Here is a 12,997-nt window from a genome sequence, read left to right as displayed (position 1 = left end):
CAATTTCAAATTCTCAAAACATCTTTCATAGCAATGAACACATGTGATCTATATAAAAAATTCCCAAATCGATATCGCCATATATATCAAAAGCTTTACTAGTTCAATTGCACAATGGGAAATATTGACAAACCAATTGGAATACCCAAGTTGACTTGACTCAGAGCCATGTTACTGCACATACCCTTTCTCCAGTTCATGAATCCTGGCCTTGAGTTACAAATGTATTCTCAAAATTTTATAGCAATGAACACATATGATCTATATAAAAATTTACCAAATCGATAAACGCCATATATATCAAAAGCTTTACTAGTTCAATTGCATTATTGGAAATATTGAGAAACAAACTTGAATACCCAAGTTGACTTTAATCAGAACCATGTAACTGCACATACCCTTTCTCCAGTTCATGAATCTTGGCCTTGAGTTTCTCTATCTCATGATACAGGTCTTGTGTACTCAGCCCCCCAGCGGCGGCGTCTGGAATGTCCTGCTCATAGATACCTCGCTTTGCATCGCTATAATGGTTGAAATCAGAACATATTGAAAGGAGTTTTGCAAATCTATATCAATGACTGTTTTATAAAGCAAATTCTTGCAAATCATTCAGTAAATACTTTTATTGACTGTCTACAAATAAAGTGTTATTAAAATAAATGAGAATAATCATGTACCTGGTATGTACATTATTTTTAACAAAGGATATGGTAAGCATTATAAGGCTTCCAGACATACATGAACATACTCCTGAAGTGAAGAATGACATGCTTTCTATGTTAAAATGAATGTCACCTTCACCTTCCAGCACAGGAAAAGGCATTATGCACAACATATCATCTTAAAAGAGTAAGCCTTTTAGACATGTTCTTTATATGATATTTTAACATTGATATTTAAGCAAGACCTTGAGTTTTGAGGTTGAACAAGACCTGCGCTTGGCCAACACTATGCCCACCACTGCACTTTGAAGCCACAAAGCAGATACCGGTACATGTATTTTAGAGAAAATTTCTAAGTCCAAGGCCCATAACTTTGCCAAAAATCAATGGACCTGAACATAACTATCCGAATATTTGTATTAAAAAGTAAAATGAAAAAAAAACTCGCAATTATCCTGTTGATTAGGTATACAAATGCCCTCTTGTTCGCGTACAGATATCCGGATTCCAATTCTGCCATCAGCTAACATCCCTAATTAATTTCAAAATAGCATGATGAATGATGAAACTTCAGTGAGTCCAGACAAAATTTGTATGCCCAGGTTTGACCTTTGACCAGAAAGTGTGACATTGAGTTTTGAGCTACAAACATGGGTCTTAAATGCAAAATATATAGGGTACACATTGTGAACATTTGTAGTGAATTATTTTTAAATTGCATGATGAATGATTTAGCACTGCATACAGGCATAAACATTGTGTAATTTTACACTCAGCCATTATGACTGCTATTCTGACTCAAATCTGAAGCAGGCCCACCAAAAAATTTAACAAATCAGTTACAAGAAAGTTTAAACTACTAAGTATCATTGATATTTGGTCTCAACTCAAAGTTTTTCTGCGTCTACAACTGTGTTTAGGACTCAACAAATTGATTTGTGAGAAAGTCAACTTACAGCTCAATTCTTGGTTCCGATGCTGAAGTCCTGGCATATAACACTGAAATGAAACAATGGCCAAATATATTGAAATTCAAAAACCATACATACCTATGTTTGTATTTATCTCTGTTAATAGATGAAATAGACTAAGATGTTAGAGTTGGTTTAAATTGTTGATGCATTCATAATACAGGTTTTTCAGTAGAAAGATGTATTGAACATTTAAGGACATATTGACGTTATTTTCCTAATAATATAGACATTTATTTGAACATTTGCTATGATGGCCTTTAAAGCAATCAACTCATTTCACAGATACAGATTGATTAGGACAAGACCTGATAGAAATTACGAACTTAGTAAGAAAACAATATAAAAGATCTAAATAAACAAGAAATGTGGCCATAGAGCAAACTCCACATTCCACTTTTGTCTCAAAACTCTGCTTATGTCAAAAGTGAGCCTTTCATGGCAAAATTTGATTTTTGACCTCTAACTGAACTTTGACCTTTGAGGTACATGTACATGTAATGGAACAGGTAATACATGAGACTCTGTATCTCCAAGTAAGTCATTTGTGGAAAGTTGTCTTAAAACTGAATGATAAATAAAAACGTTGCAGTCTGACCAAGATGTTTTATAGGAAAACTTGACCTTTAACCTGTTAATGTGACCCTGACCTTTAAGATAGGGAGAAAGGTTTTAAACATGCAATGTATGTCCTCATGGTTGTTATTACTTATAACTAATAACTTATTAGTGACAGGTTATCTTGAAATAACATACTAAAAGACATAGAAAGAGTCTGAATAAGCTGTTGAATAGTCAAATTTGATCTTTGAAGTGTGACCTTGACCTTTGAGGCAGGGACACACTGTTTGCTGATAAAAAGCAAGTGTGCCAAATTATTTTACAATCATCCTTTAATATATGGCAGAGTTATGGCTGGGACAGAATTTGTAAGATGTTTTATGGGCAAATTGGACATTTGACCACTAGGTGTGACGTTGACCTTAGAGGTAGGGCCGACGATAAGATGTTTTATCATCGTTGTAATTTGTGGTAAGTTATCTTTAAATAGCATTATGATTGACAAAGTTACAGTCCGAAAAAGCTGTTTTATATGGCTTAATAATTTATGATCTTTGAATTCTTACATGTGACCTTGACCTTAAAGTTCGTGAGACATTTTTTTAAAGTGACTTGAGGTCTTATGCATAAAATTTGAGCCAAGTTATTTCAAAATCCATAAATATATGGAAAAGTTATTTACATTGTGTACAGGAATTTAAACGTGATGTGAGGTCAAATTTGATATTCGACCTCTTGGGCTGACACTGAAATTGTTAGGCCTTTCTATTGCCAAACATTACCTTAAACTTCTTGTGGAACACACTTAATTGACCTTCTGGTGTAACATTAACACAGAGTAGAGGGAAATTTGGGTTTTACCCTTTGTTGTCAATTTTGTTAATATCATTTAAGAAATGTGCTCCCCAATCGATTTTGCTACATTTATCCCTCTGTAAGCATAATACAAAGCTTTCTTGCTAAAACTTTGTTAATTTATTTCTTTACCTAATGTATACCTTAGACACTTATCATTTTGTTTTTATTGGGGCATTATGGAGAATTAAATACAAATTAATCGGTACTGCTGATTATCCGGAACTGGTTGACAAACTGTATATTGATCATTTGTGACATTTTTTTATAACCACAATATACTTTGAAATCGGAAACAGACTGACTATTGCATTAATTAATTGCCTCCATCTTATTGGAGACATATGTTTAAAAATGTTTAAAAAGTTTTAATATGGATATGTTGTTGCTACAGGCAAGACTTCAAATAGATTAATAACTAATGTCAAATTAATGGCAGATAAATGACGCTGAAAATCTTATATACATTTTACAAATATCCCCTTTCCCATTTTGAATATTCGTAATTATATATATGTATACAACATAAATAACAATTTCTAACTTACAAGTAAATCTGAAGATCTATTTTAACCTTAAAATATGATAGGCTGCTATTTTTATCAGGGCAAAAGTCATGCTAAAATTTATTACAGTTTTCTCAAAGAAACAATAAGCAAAAATATGTCTTTTCCTTTATGACAACAAGCTTACATATTTCATGGTCCATGAAATTATGTATAAAATTATATCAAAATGTAGCCTAGGACTGCATATCTTGTCATAAAGCATCACTGTATTTTGTATTATATGCGCTTCAAAGGCGTTTTGCATGGACAGAAATTTAAAGTACCTGTTACTTAAGTTGTTTGTATATCATGTTTACTCAAGGAGTAATAATCATTTATGATCACAATTAAGATCAAACAAAAAGGATACTTCTACAGTGTATATCAATAAAATCATGTCATGCTACAAAACAAAAATTTTGAACTTTATGAAGGAAATCAATGTACATGTACAAGTTTATAAAAGTATGTTGGTATAAATTCTTGATATGTGGCATGTTTAGTGAATGTAAACAGTCAAATGCATTGAATAATACCTGACAATTCTCGAAGTGGCATAAGTAGCTATTGACCCTAAGGGTCCCTGGGAGTTGCAACGAGCTATTTCATGGAAACGTGCTGCCTGGAATCTACATGTAGGCAGTTTCCAGGTGGCACTTTAATCAGTCATATTACAGTAGCAACATAAACTATTTTCTGGCATAAATAAACACAACAGCTCATATAAATATCACTATAATAATGCTCAAATCAAAACAACTAACTTGACATGGTTATGTCACATAATAATGATATTAATCCAAGTTTCTCACACACATGGCTGTTAATCACGGGCGCCACTTTTGTTTTGCAATGCATTAATAAATGAGCCAATGCTATTTCAGAGGTGGCGCTAAGGACCCGATGTTTTGAAATTTCATGGATAATTTTTCAGGGTGAGAAGGCTTTATACTAGTATGTTTTTCCAACATATTTCGCAATATTAAAAAAATCGGGCAATATAGTGCGATTCAGCGAATATTTATTCATCCACAAATGTACATAAACATACAACCACAACCCATTTGGAACTTAAGGACCTTGATAAGTTGCAATATGGTGGAGTTTTTGAAAGCAAATCAATTTATTGTGCCTGTGTGACGAGCAAATTTCCACTAGATTAATTCGCCAACAACATCAAACGACTGTATTCAACATATACTAGTTGCTGCATGCACACACATTGACATCTGCAGATCAATTAGATAATTTTGAATTTTTCCAAAAGAGATGGAGCCAATGCCCAGCAGTAAGAGCTAAGGACATGAGGTGGCGCCAATGCACGATATATAAATCATCACATTACTTACATTTGTACATTTGACAGATAATGTTCCTTTTTCATATTTCTTTATATTATTCAACGTAAATACTTAAACACAAACCTTTACAGAACATATACACATTCTATAAAAGAAACAAGATGTAAATATGTGAATATATATAAGTAACTAACTCAATTAAGAAGTCAATAACCTGAAAAACAAATTGTACAATATAAATCTGAAATATGTAATATTCAATAAATTTAATAACTTTATTCTCAACATTCTCAAAATATGTTCTCTACAACAAATGTGTTTATACAAAAACAAAATCCACGAAGTAATAAAAAGATATAACTTCTTCTTGAAACGCTGGGTTTTGTCCCCTATTAAAATTGCTTAATTTACTAAAAGGCAAAGGTAAATGAATCTTAAATAGGCCAATATATGCCATTCGTTCCGACTAATATCTGCAAACAATTAGGATAGCTTCGGCTTAAGCCTTTCATTGTTACCTTTTTGTTTATTATACTCAAGCTTCTTTCTAATCGTGTAGTACATGTACAGTACAGCCAACGCGGAACAAACATATTTCGCGATCCGCGGCGGCAAGGCGCAACGAGTCGATGCCGAGTCTGCCGTTGAAGCCGCGTCAGTATGCGGCGGCAAGTCACATTTCGCCGCGAAGATTCGCATCTGTCCGCCGAGACATGCCGAGGCAAGCCGCGCTCCGCGACATGACGCCGAGTCCATGCGCATCTTCAAATCAAAATCTTTTTAAAATGATTAGTTTGTCAAAGAAATTTAAAAGAACAATTATAATAATATTTAAAATCATAATTTAATGTGTGCGGATTCAAAATAGATAAACTAGTTAATAAAAAAGCATGCTGTTGTTTTGTTTTTAGTGATTGCATTCCCGTTTCTAAAGAAATTGCTGTCATCCGGATAGAAATAATTATTATTTTAAAAGAATGCAAATTTAAAAAAAATCGAATTTATAAAAACAAAATACGATTATCACGGGCATGTATTAATAAAATTCCAATAATCATTTGCCATTGTCATTTTTAGAATCGGCTAAAGTACTTTAAATTACTTTGAGTGCGTTTATTGCGCCGTATGATTATTGTCTTTATATTAAACGATCAACAAACATTTGTTTTGGGTTTAATTTTTACGACAACATGTATTAGCATATAAGCATATTTAATGTGTCTGGCCAAGTTAGTTTGTTTTCGGCCCGTAGTGTATGTATTTCATACATAAATGTCACGTAATTATGTTTTGGCACATACGAGTGGTCAAGACTCCAGCAGTTGGGGGATTTATAATTGCTTGTTGTTTTTGCTATTATATTTTAGCTGAGATAATTAGCAGTTTGATGCCACATCAATAACCAACACTTAATTGTTGTTTTGTTAATTATCAGCTTATTATAACTATTGTTTGACTATGCGTATATAAAGTAGTTACATTTTGTTTATATTATACAGTTGATATCGCTAATCATTACCCGATAATCCCGTATATTCCAGTTTTAAAGCAAATTCCGGTAAATATAAGATAAAAGTGCTCAAGACACACACACATTCGCAATTATTCTTAAGTATCAAATACATTTTGGCATTTGTTACTATTTAAAGATGTGATGAAATAACGTCCAATCGGGGTGGTTTTTTTCCACTGAACACGCATAAATCGCCTGACGTGATGTACATGTTTTTATACAACACAAAATACACCCAAACTTTCCGTGCAACGTTGAACATGTCTGCATGATTTTTGCCCGCATTTTATGGAGACAAAGGATATTTTAGCACTGTTTATTTGACGCTAGAATTTGTTAATGTCGCATAAGCATTAAAATTCGGAAGCGTGTTTCGGATTACAAATTTAATAAAGCTCATTTCAGAATCGAACGAAACATTAACATTGTGCGTAATTTATTCAACGATAATTTGTTAAACACATTACGTGCCATATCGCTTACTAAAATGTGAAAATAATAAATATGAAAGTAGCGTAAATCTAGGTTTCTATGCTACACAAATGTACATGTAGGTGTATATCTTTTCACTCAATCCGCCGCGTATGTATGCGACAGATTTACTCAGCGAAAGTACACGAGGTTAAAACAGACTTGGCGTCATTGCGCGGATCGATGCCGAATGCCTCTGCGATACGCCGCGTGAACACTTGACACGGCCGCCGCGTACTAAATTTCTGGCCGTGACCTAGCCGCGGATTATGTTTGTTCCGCGTTGGCTGTACTGTATATATTCAATCCAAGAAATTTAAAAATCTTGTTGCAACACATGTTTCTTCATAATTATGTAGACCTATTTTTTTTATTATATTTCATTATGATCAAATTAAGAAAAAACATTGAACACTCAACCTGGAATACGAAACAAAAATTGTTTGATCGGCATCAAAAATTAAAATAGCTTAAACAGTGCATTGGCGCCACTTCCTGTCATTAGCGCCACCTCCTTGGTATTGGCTCCATCTGTTTTTGTGCATCGAAAAACTTATACATGTTCAAAGCAATGGTTTGATGTTGTTAGTTATTTCATAGGGTGGAAATTTGCTGGTCACACAGGAAAAATACATTGATTTTATGTTAAAATCTTTGCCATGCCACAACTTATAAAGGTCATACTGTTTCCAAATAGGTTGTTATTATATGTTTCTGTACATTAAACGAACCTCTGTAAGATATAGCGAATAGTCAATTCAAAACTCTGTCTTTCAGTTTGATAATGGTTTTTGTGTTAAGATTTGGTTTTGAGTATTTCTGCATAAATTACTCACCAATGGATGTTGATGATAGCAGGTATTGACCGCAGGTATTGTGTTTATTACGATGTTTTACAGGGCTTGAATTACTTTTTTTTTTCAACTCGCAAAAAATTGCTAGTTGTTAATATTTCAACTCGCATTTTTTATTTCCAACTCGCAATACAAGTTTTCATAATAATGCATCCTTTGGTTGATAAAAAGTGATTGGCGATGTTCACTAAGCACTGAAAGGATGGACCTATGTTTATTTTAACTAAAAACTTCAAAGCAACATTGTAACACAATTGAGTGTAAAGAGTATTTTTTTTTATATCAGTTATATCATCCAAAGTTAATGCCTCGGTCCATATGGGGCGACATCTGGCCTTTTGCTACTGTTGCCACTGATCCACCACCTATTCACAGCTCTGCGTGGCTGGAACCCCTCATTATCTCTGATAGAGATTCGCATTAATTGGTCCATCCTTTCAGTGCTTAGTGAACATCGCCAATCACTTTTTATCCTTTTCATAACAGAAAAGCATCTTTCACACTCAGCATTGCTGAGGGGGTAGAGACCAATCAGATGAATCGCAGAACATCTTACACACATTGCCGTCTTGGTCTCTCTCCGTGTTCAAAGTTATTTTTAGCTCGTCTTCCCATTTCTTAACTGTTTTGGCATTTCTTTTTATCTGGTTCGGCCTCGGCTTTTTTGTCTTCCACAGAGGAGACGGAGGAATTCGCCACAAAAAAGCTAGTTATTTTTTTAGTAGACGACATTTTTGAGTTTTTAAATCGTCTGCTAAACGTGTTCCGTCTATTTATAAGAATGAGGAATTAACGAAATGAGCTTCGTTTTAAAAAAAACTTCATACTGAATAACTATCGCCAATTTTCACTTAAGAAGGGAATAACATACTTTCAATTGCAATAATATAATTTTCAATGTTCTTTACTAACTATATCGGCAGAAAGATACAGTGCAGAGCGTAAATATATTTTAAAAAATATTTCGTAAAATTATTTCTGCTAGAACGGAAGTAACCGCTGAAATACATTATGCAAATTAGGGTAATTCCAATTTTCAGATCTATTTTTAGATCGAAACTAGACGGGGTTTAATTATTTTCGTACTTGGTCGGAAGACTTTCGATCGGCGAACAAATCTTGTATTTAATCCAAGATCTTTAAGCACCTTGTTTGTTTTTTCCCCAACTCGCAAAAAATGGCGAGTATCTAAATGTTGCACTCGCATTTTAGACGTGTTTTTTAAAATGTACTCGCAAATGGCCTGTTTGCGAGTGCTTAATTCGAGCCCTGTTTTAGGTTGATTGAACTCGATTTTATAGACACACTTGAGACATAGTTTTTTGACATGTAAAAATCGGTTATCAAGAAGAACTCTGAGCTGTACGTATGTACTCATAAAAGCTCGGCGAATTCACGAAGAACTATTTCAAAATGACGTTAACATGGTTTATTTATGAATGATGTCAATCATGTCAATAATTATAGACAATAATATGCTACTCTAAGAAGCTGTCGCTAAAATGTAGTTAAAGCAACATACCAACAATAGTTATCACGATTAAAACAGTTATAACGAATTTAGGAGACTTCATTTTCTTTCTCCAGTAGGCGAAATGCATCACAATGTATCATACACGTTATTTCTTTACTAAAGAACTTTTGACATATCCGAATCGGTGATAACTGGTAACGATAAACTCATTGTTCGGAAATTTCGCAATACGGTTACACACAAGTAACGAGCTTCTCATTAATTTTGTTCACGTTGGCAAAATCCACTCTGGGAAAACTCCCAGTGTTACACCCACTTTGAATTTAACGGGAGACACTGCGTTCCCATTACATATCATAACTTATATCATGTAATGCGTATTCGTGTTTTAACTATCTACTTGAACTTTTAATATGAAATAAGGCAAAGCCTCAAAGCGAGCTCGATTAATGTTTAATAGAAGAAACTAACAACAAACTTTAATGAAGACGATATTTAAATAAAATTATTATAGGCACTTCCTAACAGAAGAACGTGGAGTTCGTAAAGACTGGTAATAATATAGGCACTGGTATAATCTAGTAACATTAAAGGGCCTTTTCACGGTTTGGTAAATTGATAAAATTAAAAAATGTAGTTTCAGATTCGCAAAGTTTCGTTTTAGTTATGGTATGTGTGTGGAAACAGTAATACTTAACATTGACCATGCTCTAAAATAGCCATTATATGCATCTTTTGATATTTAAAAACCAGAAAATTATAAAGCGTTGTGCAACGCGAAACGATTGAATGATTTGGAGAGTTCTGTTGTTGTCGTTATATTTTATGAAACTACGTTGATTATTTATATGAAGTATAAAATACATCGATGATTGTATAAGAACGAATGGCCGAGTGGTTTTATTGGTAGACTTTTACTCCAGGACTCCAGAGGTCAGTGGTTCGAGCATCAGGGTTCCATTTTTTCTTTTTAAAATTTTATTTTGATTTTTTTTACTGGAGCTTTTTGGATCCTTTGTTTACGTTTATCAATATAAAGCATTTAATGATAAACTTCAAAAGATGCCGAAATATGTGAAAAGGCCCCTTTAAATGAATAGTTGAGCTAAAAAATAACTAACGATCCTATTACAATTTACATCACTGCAAATTTGATAATGATAAACGAAACCTCTTACTGACTTGTATTTAGATAGCCTTTATCATTACCTGATTGAATATTTCGTAAAATGTTGTGTAAACTAAAGTTAACACACACACCTTAAGTGTTCTTATAGCTATAGCCAAAATTTCAACGATATATGTGGTCTGTTAACATAGATTTTACGAGATACAAATGTTCGTTTTTTTTGCGTGTGTGGCAATAGGCCCTATATTCCATGTTAATTTCCCGCGATGATGTCCGAACATTTTGCCGAAACTTCACCTCCGAAACTCTGTTTTCCGGGGATGCTTGTCTTTGGGCGAATTTTACTTTCTTTGAAGTTGTAAGATCATTCGTTTTGACTGTTTTTATTAAAAGAAGACATATTTATCTTTAAAATCATACCGGTCATGCAAAATTTAATGTATAGGAAATACAAGAACAAAAGCTTTGAAATTGTGCAAATCTTTTCATGGGACCATATAACATGTGAGCTCGGAACCAGTCTAATATATAAACTTTTTGTTGTAAATTGTATCGAAGTGGATTCAACAAGAGCATGGTATTTATATGCATAATTGTTATAATCAAATGAATTGATTTATAATTGTGTTTGCTTTAGGCCTATACTTATTTCAGATACACTATTCTAGCAATTTCACAATTAGAATTTTATCTATTTTACGACACACTTTTGCCAGAAACCGATCCACTTCCTCTTGAAATCGGCCATTAATGTGAGTACATGTCAACACCAATATTCGGAATAAAATCCACTTGTATCGCTTTCAGTTGGTTTCGAGTAGTGTTCTAAGTGGTTCCATCATTTAATTTAATATTTAGTCAATTCACTCTGTATGTTTTGTTGTTGAAAATTTTCATAGTTGATTCAAACTTTTGGTCTGATTAAGACTCGGTAATTTTCCCGTTACAGATCTGAAACATGGGCCGTGTCATTCGATCACAGCGTAAAGGTCCGGGAGGTGTGTTCAAAGCTCACACTAAACACAGGAAAGGAGCCGCTTCCCTGCGTGCTAACGATTACGCTGAAAGACATGGATACGTAAAAGGAGTAGTAAAGGTTTGTTTCTCATTAGTCATTTGTACTTGTGCGAGACTGTCGTACATGTACTTAACTTACGTTTTCGCCGTGTTGATTTATCACTATTTTAATTTTGAAATGACCGCTGTGTTGTGACAATGCTTTTAGTCTAAATAAAGCGTTTTATTGTGTCTTGATATGTTGCAATTTAAATTAAAATACATTTTATTATGTCTGGAATAGTGCTTGTGCTGGGTCTAAAAGTATTTTTTTTGCCAACCAGTTTTCGCATGTCATCTCATGAGAACTGGTATTCACAATATAATACAAGTTGAAATAATTCTGTTTGAATTCTTATAATTTTGGAAATTTTTTGGGCGATTCAAAAGAAAAAGTTGTTACGAATTGAAAATTTGAGCCAAATTTTCTTATTTGTAGCCATTGGCTAACTTGGCATTAGTTCTTGCTACCATAACTTTAAATGTCACTTTTTATGATTTTTGACTGGCGCAACTTTATAGTTATGGACCAACCCCATTAGGAAAGTCAACCAGAAATTCCCGAAAAGTTGACAGTTAACAAAGACCGGTCCAAAACAGCTTTTAAATGCAGTTGTTGGCCCAAATCAACCACTTGATTGGAAAGATTGACATTTTTCACATTTAACTGATATATTCTTTCAAAAAATACTATCTTAAACATTTAAAATGTATCTATTCTGCTCTTACATATCGAGAAAACAGCGATGTGACTGACTTGCTTGAAATGCGAATCTCCCGAGATTTCACGGTCATATCACGTTATTTCTATTTTTAGTAACAAACCATGTGCTCAAGTGTTTTCAAATTCAGAATGACATTTCCCGGTATTTTAATTATTCTGGCTTATTTTGTAAACAAATTGTAGTGTCAAAGTAAATATTTTATAAAACTACCTGATTCACAATGAAATCAGTTTTATAATCCACCAGACGTAAGTTGTTAATCACAAATAATAGATTTCAGAAAACGAAAGTAATGTTTACAATTTCAGCATAAAATGTCAAGGTCGATCCGAAAGTATCCTAATGAAAACTCGTCACGTGACAAAGCGACAATGGCGTCAAAATTGTGAATTTCAGACTGATGCGAGTTATTTTCATCTATTGTAAGATGCATTTGAAACATTTGAACCATAAAATATTCCTTGATGCAGTAATTTATATTCATTCACCAATATATGTAGAAATGTATCCCAGAAAATGAGCTTTTTTTGATTTATAGCGTGACATAAATATGTTACGACTCTGGCTGACTTTCGATACGGGGTTAGCTTCAGGGTACAGGTCTGTCAATACTATATAAACTGTACGCTTAAGTTTTTTTAGCTAACTTGGCATATGCCAGAGCAAGCCTCTTTCAGAACGTAATGCTACATAATATAAAATGCAACAGCGAGCACTATTCTTTGTCACTTATGTGATAAGTTCCGTTTAGATTTGGTCTTGGCAATTCAGCGTTAACAAATAAAAATGATGTTTGCACTGATGACTGAAAATATTCTTCACTTTGACCTGAAGTCATGTTTTACATGTGTTGGTTGATAAAATTTGTTCTGAGCAA

The 12,997-nt window shown here is 33.5% G+C and overlaps 2 protein-coding genes across 4 annotated transcripts in view; one reads left to right on the top strand and one right to left on the bottom strand.

Moving 5' to 3' along the window:
* The window catches only part of LOC127833366 (UDP-glucuronic acid decarboxylase 1-like), a 52,267-nt gene extending 42,854 nt beyond the window's left edge, over positions 1-9,413 (bottom strand). The window contains exons 1-3 of the mRNA XM_052358577.1: positions 9,259-9,413; positions 1,619-1,661; positions 399-521 (exon numbers count right to left, since the gene is read on the bottom strand). Coding sequence (XP_052214537.1) covers positions 399-521; positions 1,619-1,661; positions 9,259-9,337 — 245 coding nt within the window. The 5' untranslated portion in view covers positions 9,338-9,413. The remainder of the gene's footprint in view (positions 1-398; positions 522-1,618; positions 1,662-9,258) is intronic.
* The window catches only part of LOC127833374 (60S ribosomal protein L8-like), a 368,912-nt gene that overhangs the window by 331,034 nt on the left and 24,881 nt on the right, over positions 1-12,997 (top strand). The window contains exons 1-2 of one of the 3 annotated variants that reach the window (XM_052358589.1): positions 10,975-11,091; positions 11,289-11,435. In XM_052358589.1, coding sequence (XP_052214549.1) covers positions 11,298-11,435 — 138 coding nt within the window. In that variant the 5' untranslated portion in view covers positions 10,975-11,091; positions 11,289-11,297. Of the gene's footprint in view, positions 1-10,974; positions 11,092-11,126; positions 11,146-11,288; positions 11,436-12,997 lie in introns of those variants that run through there. The other 2 variants (XM_052358590.1, XM_052358591.1) reach the window with 2 other exon arrangements.

Source organism: Dreissena polymorpha, chromosome 6 (assembly GCF_020536995.1).
Source record: "Dreissena polymorpha isolate Duluth1 chromosome 6, UMN_Dpol_1.0, whole genome shotgun sequence".
NCBI classification, from domain to species: Eukaryota; Metazoa; Mollusca; class Bivalvia; order Myida; family Dreissenidae; genus Dreissena; species Dreissena polymorpha.
This window is presented reverse-complemented; position numbering and strand designations above follow the sequence as displayed.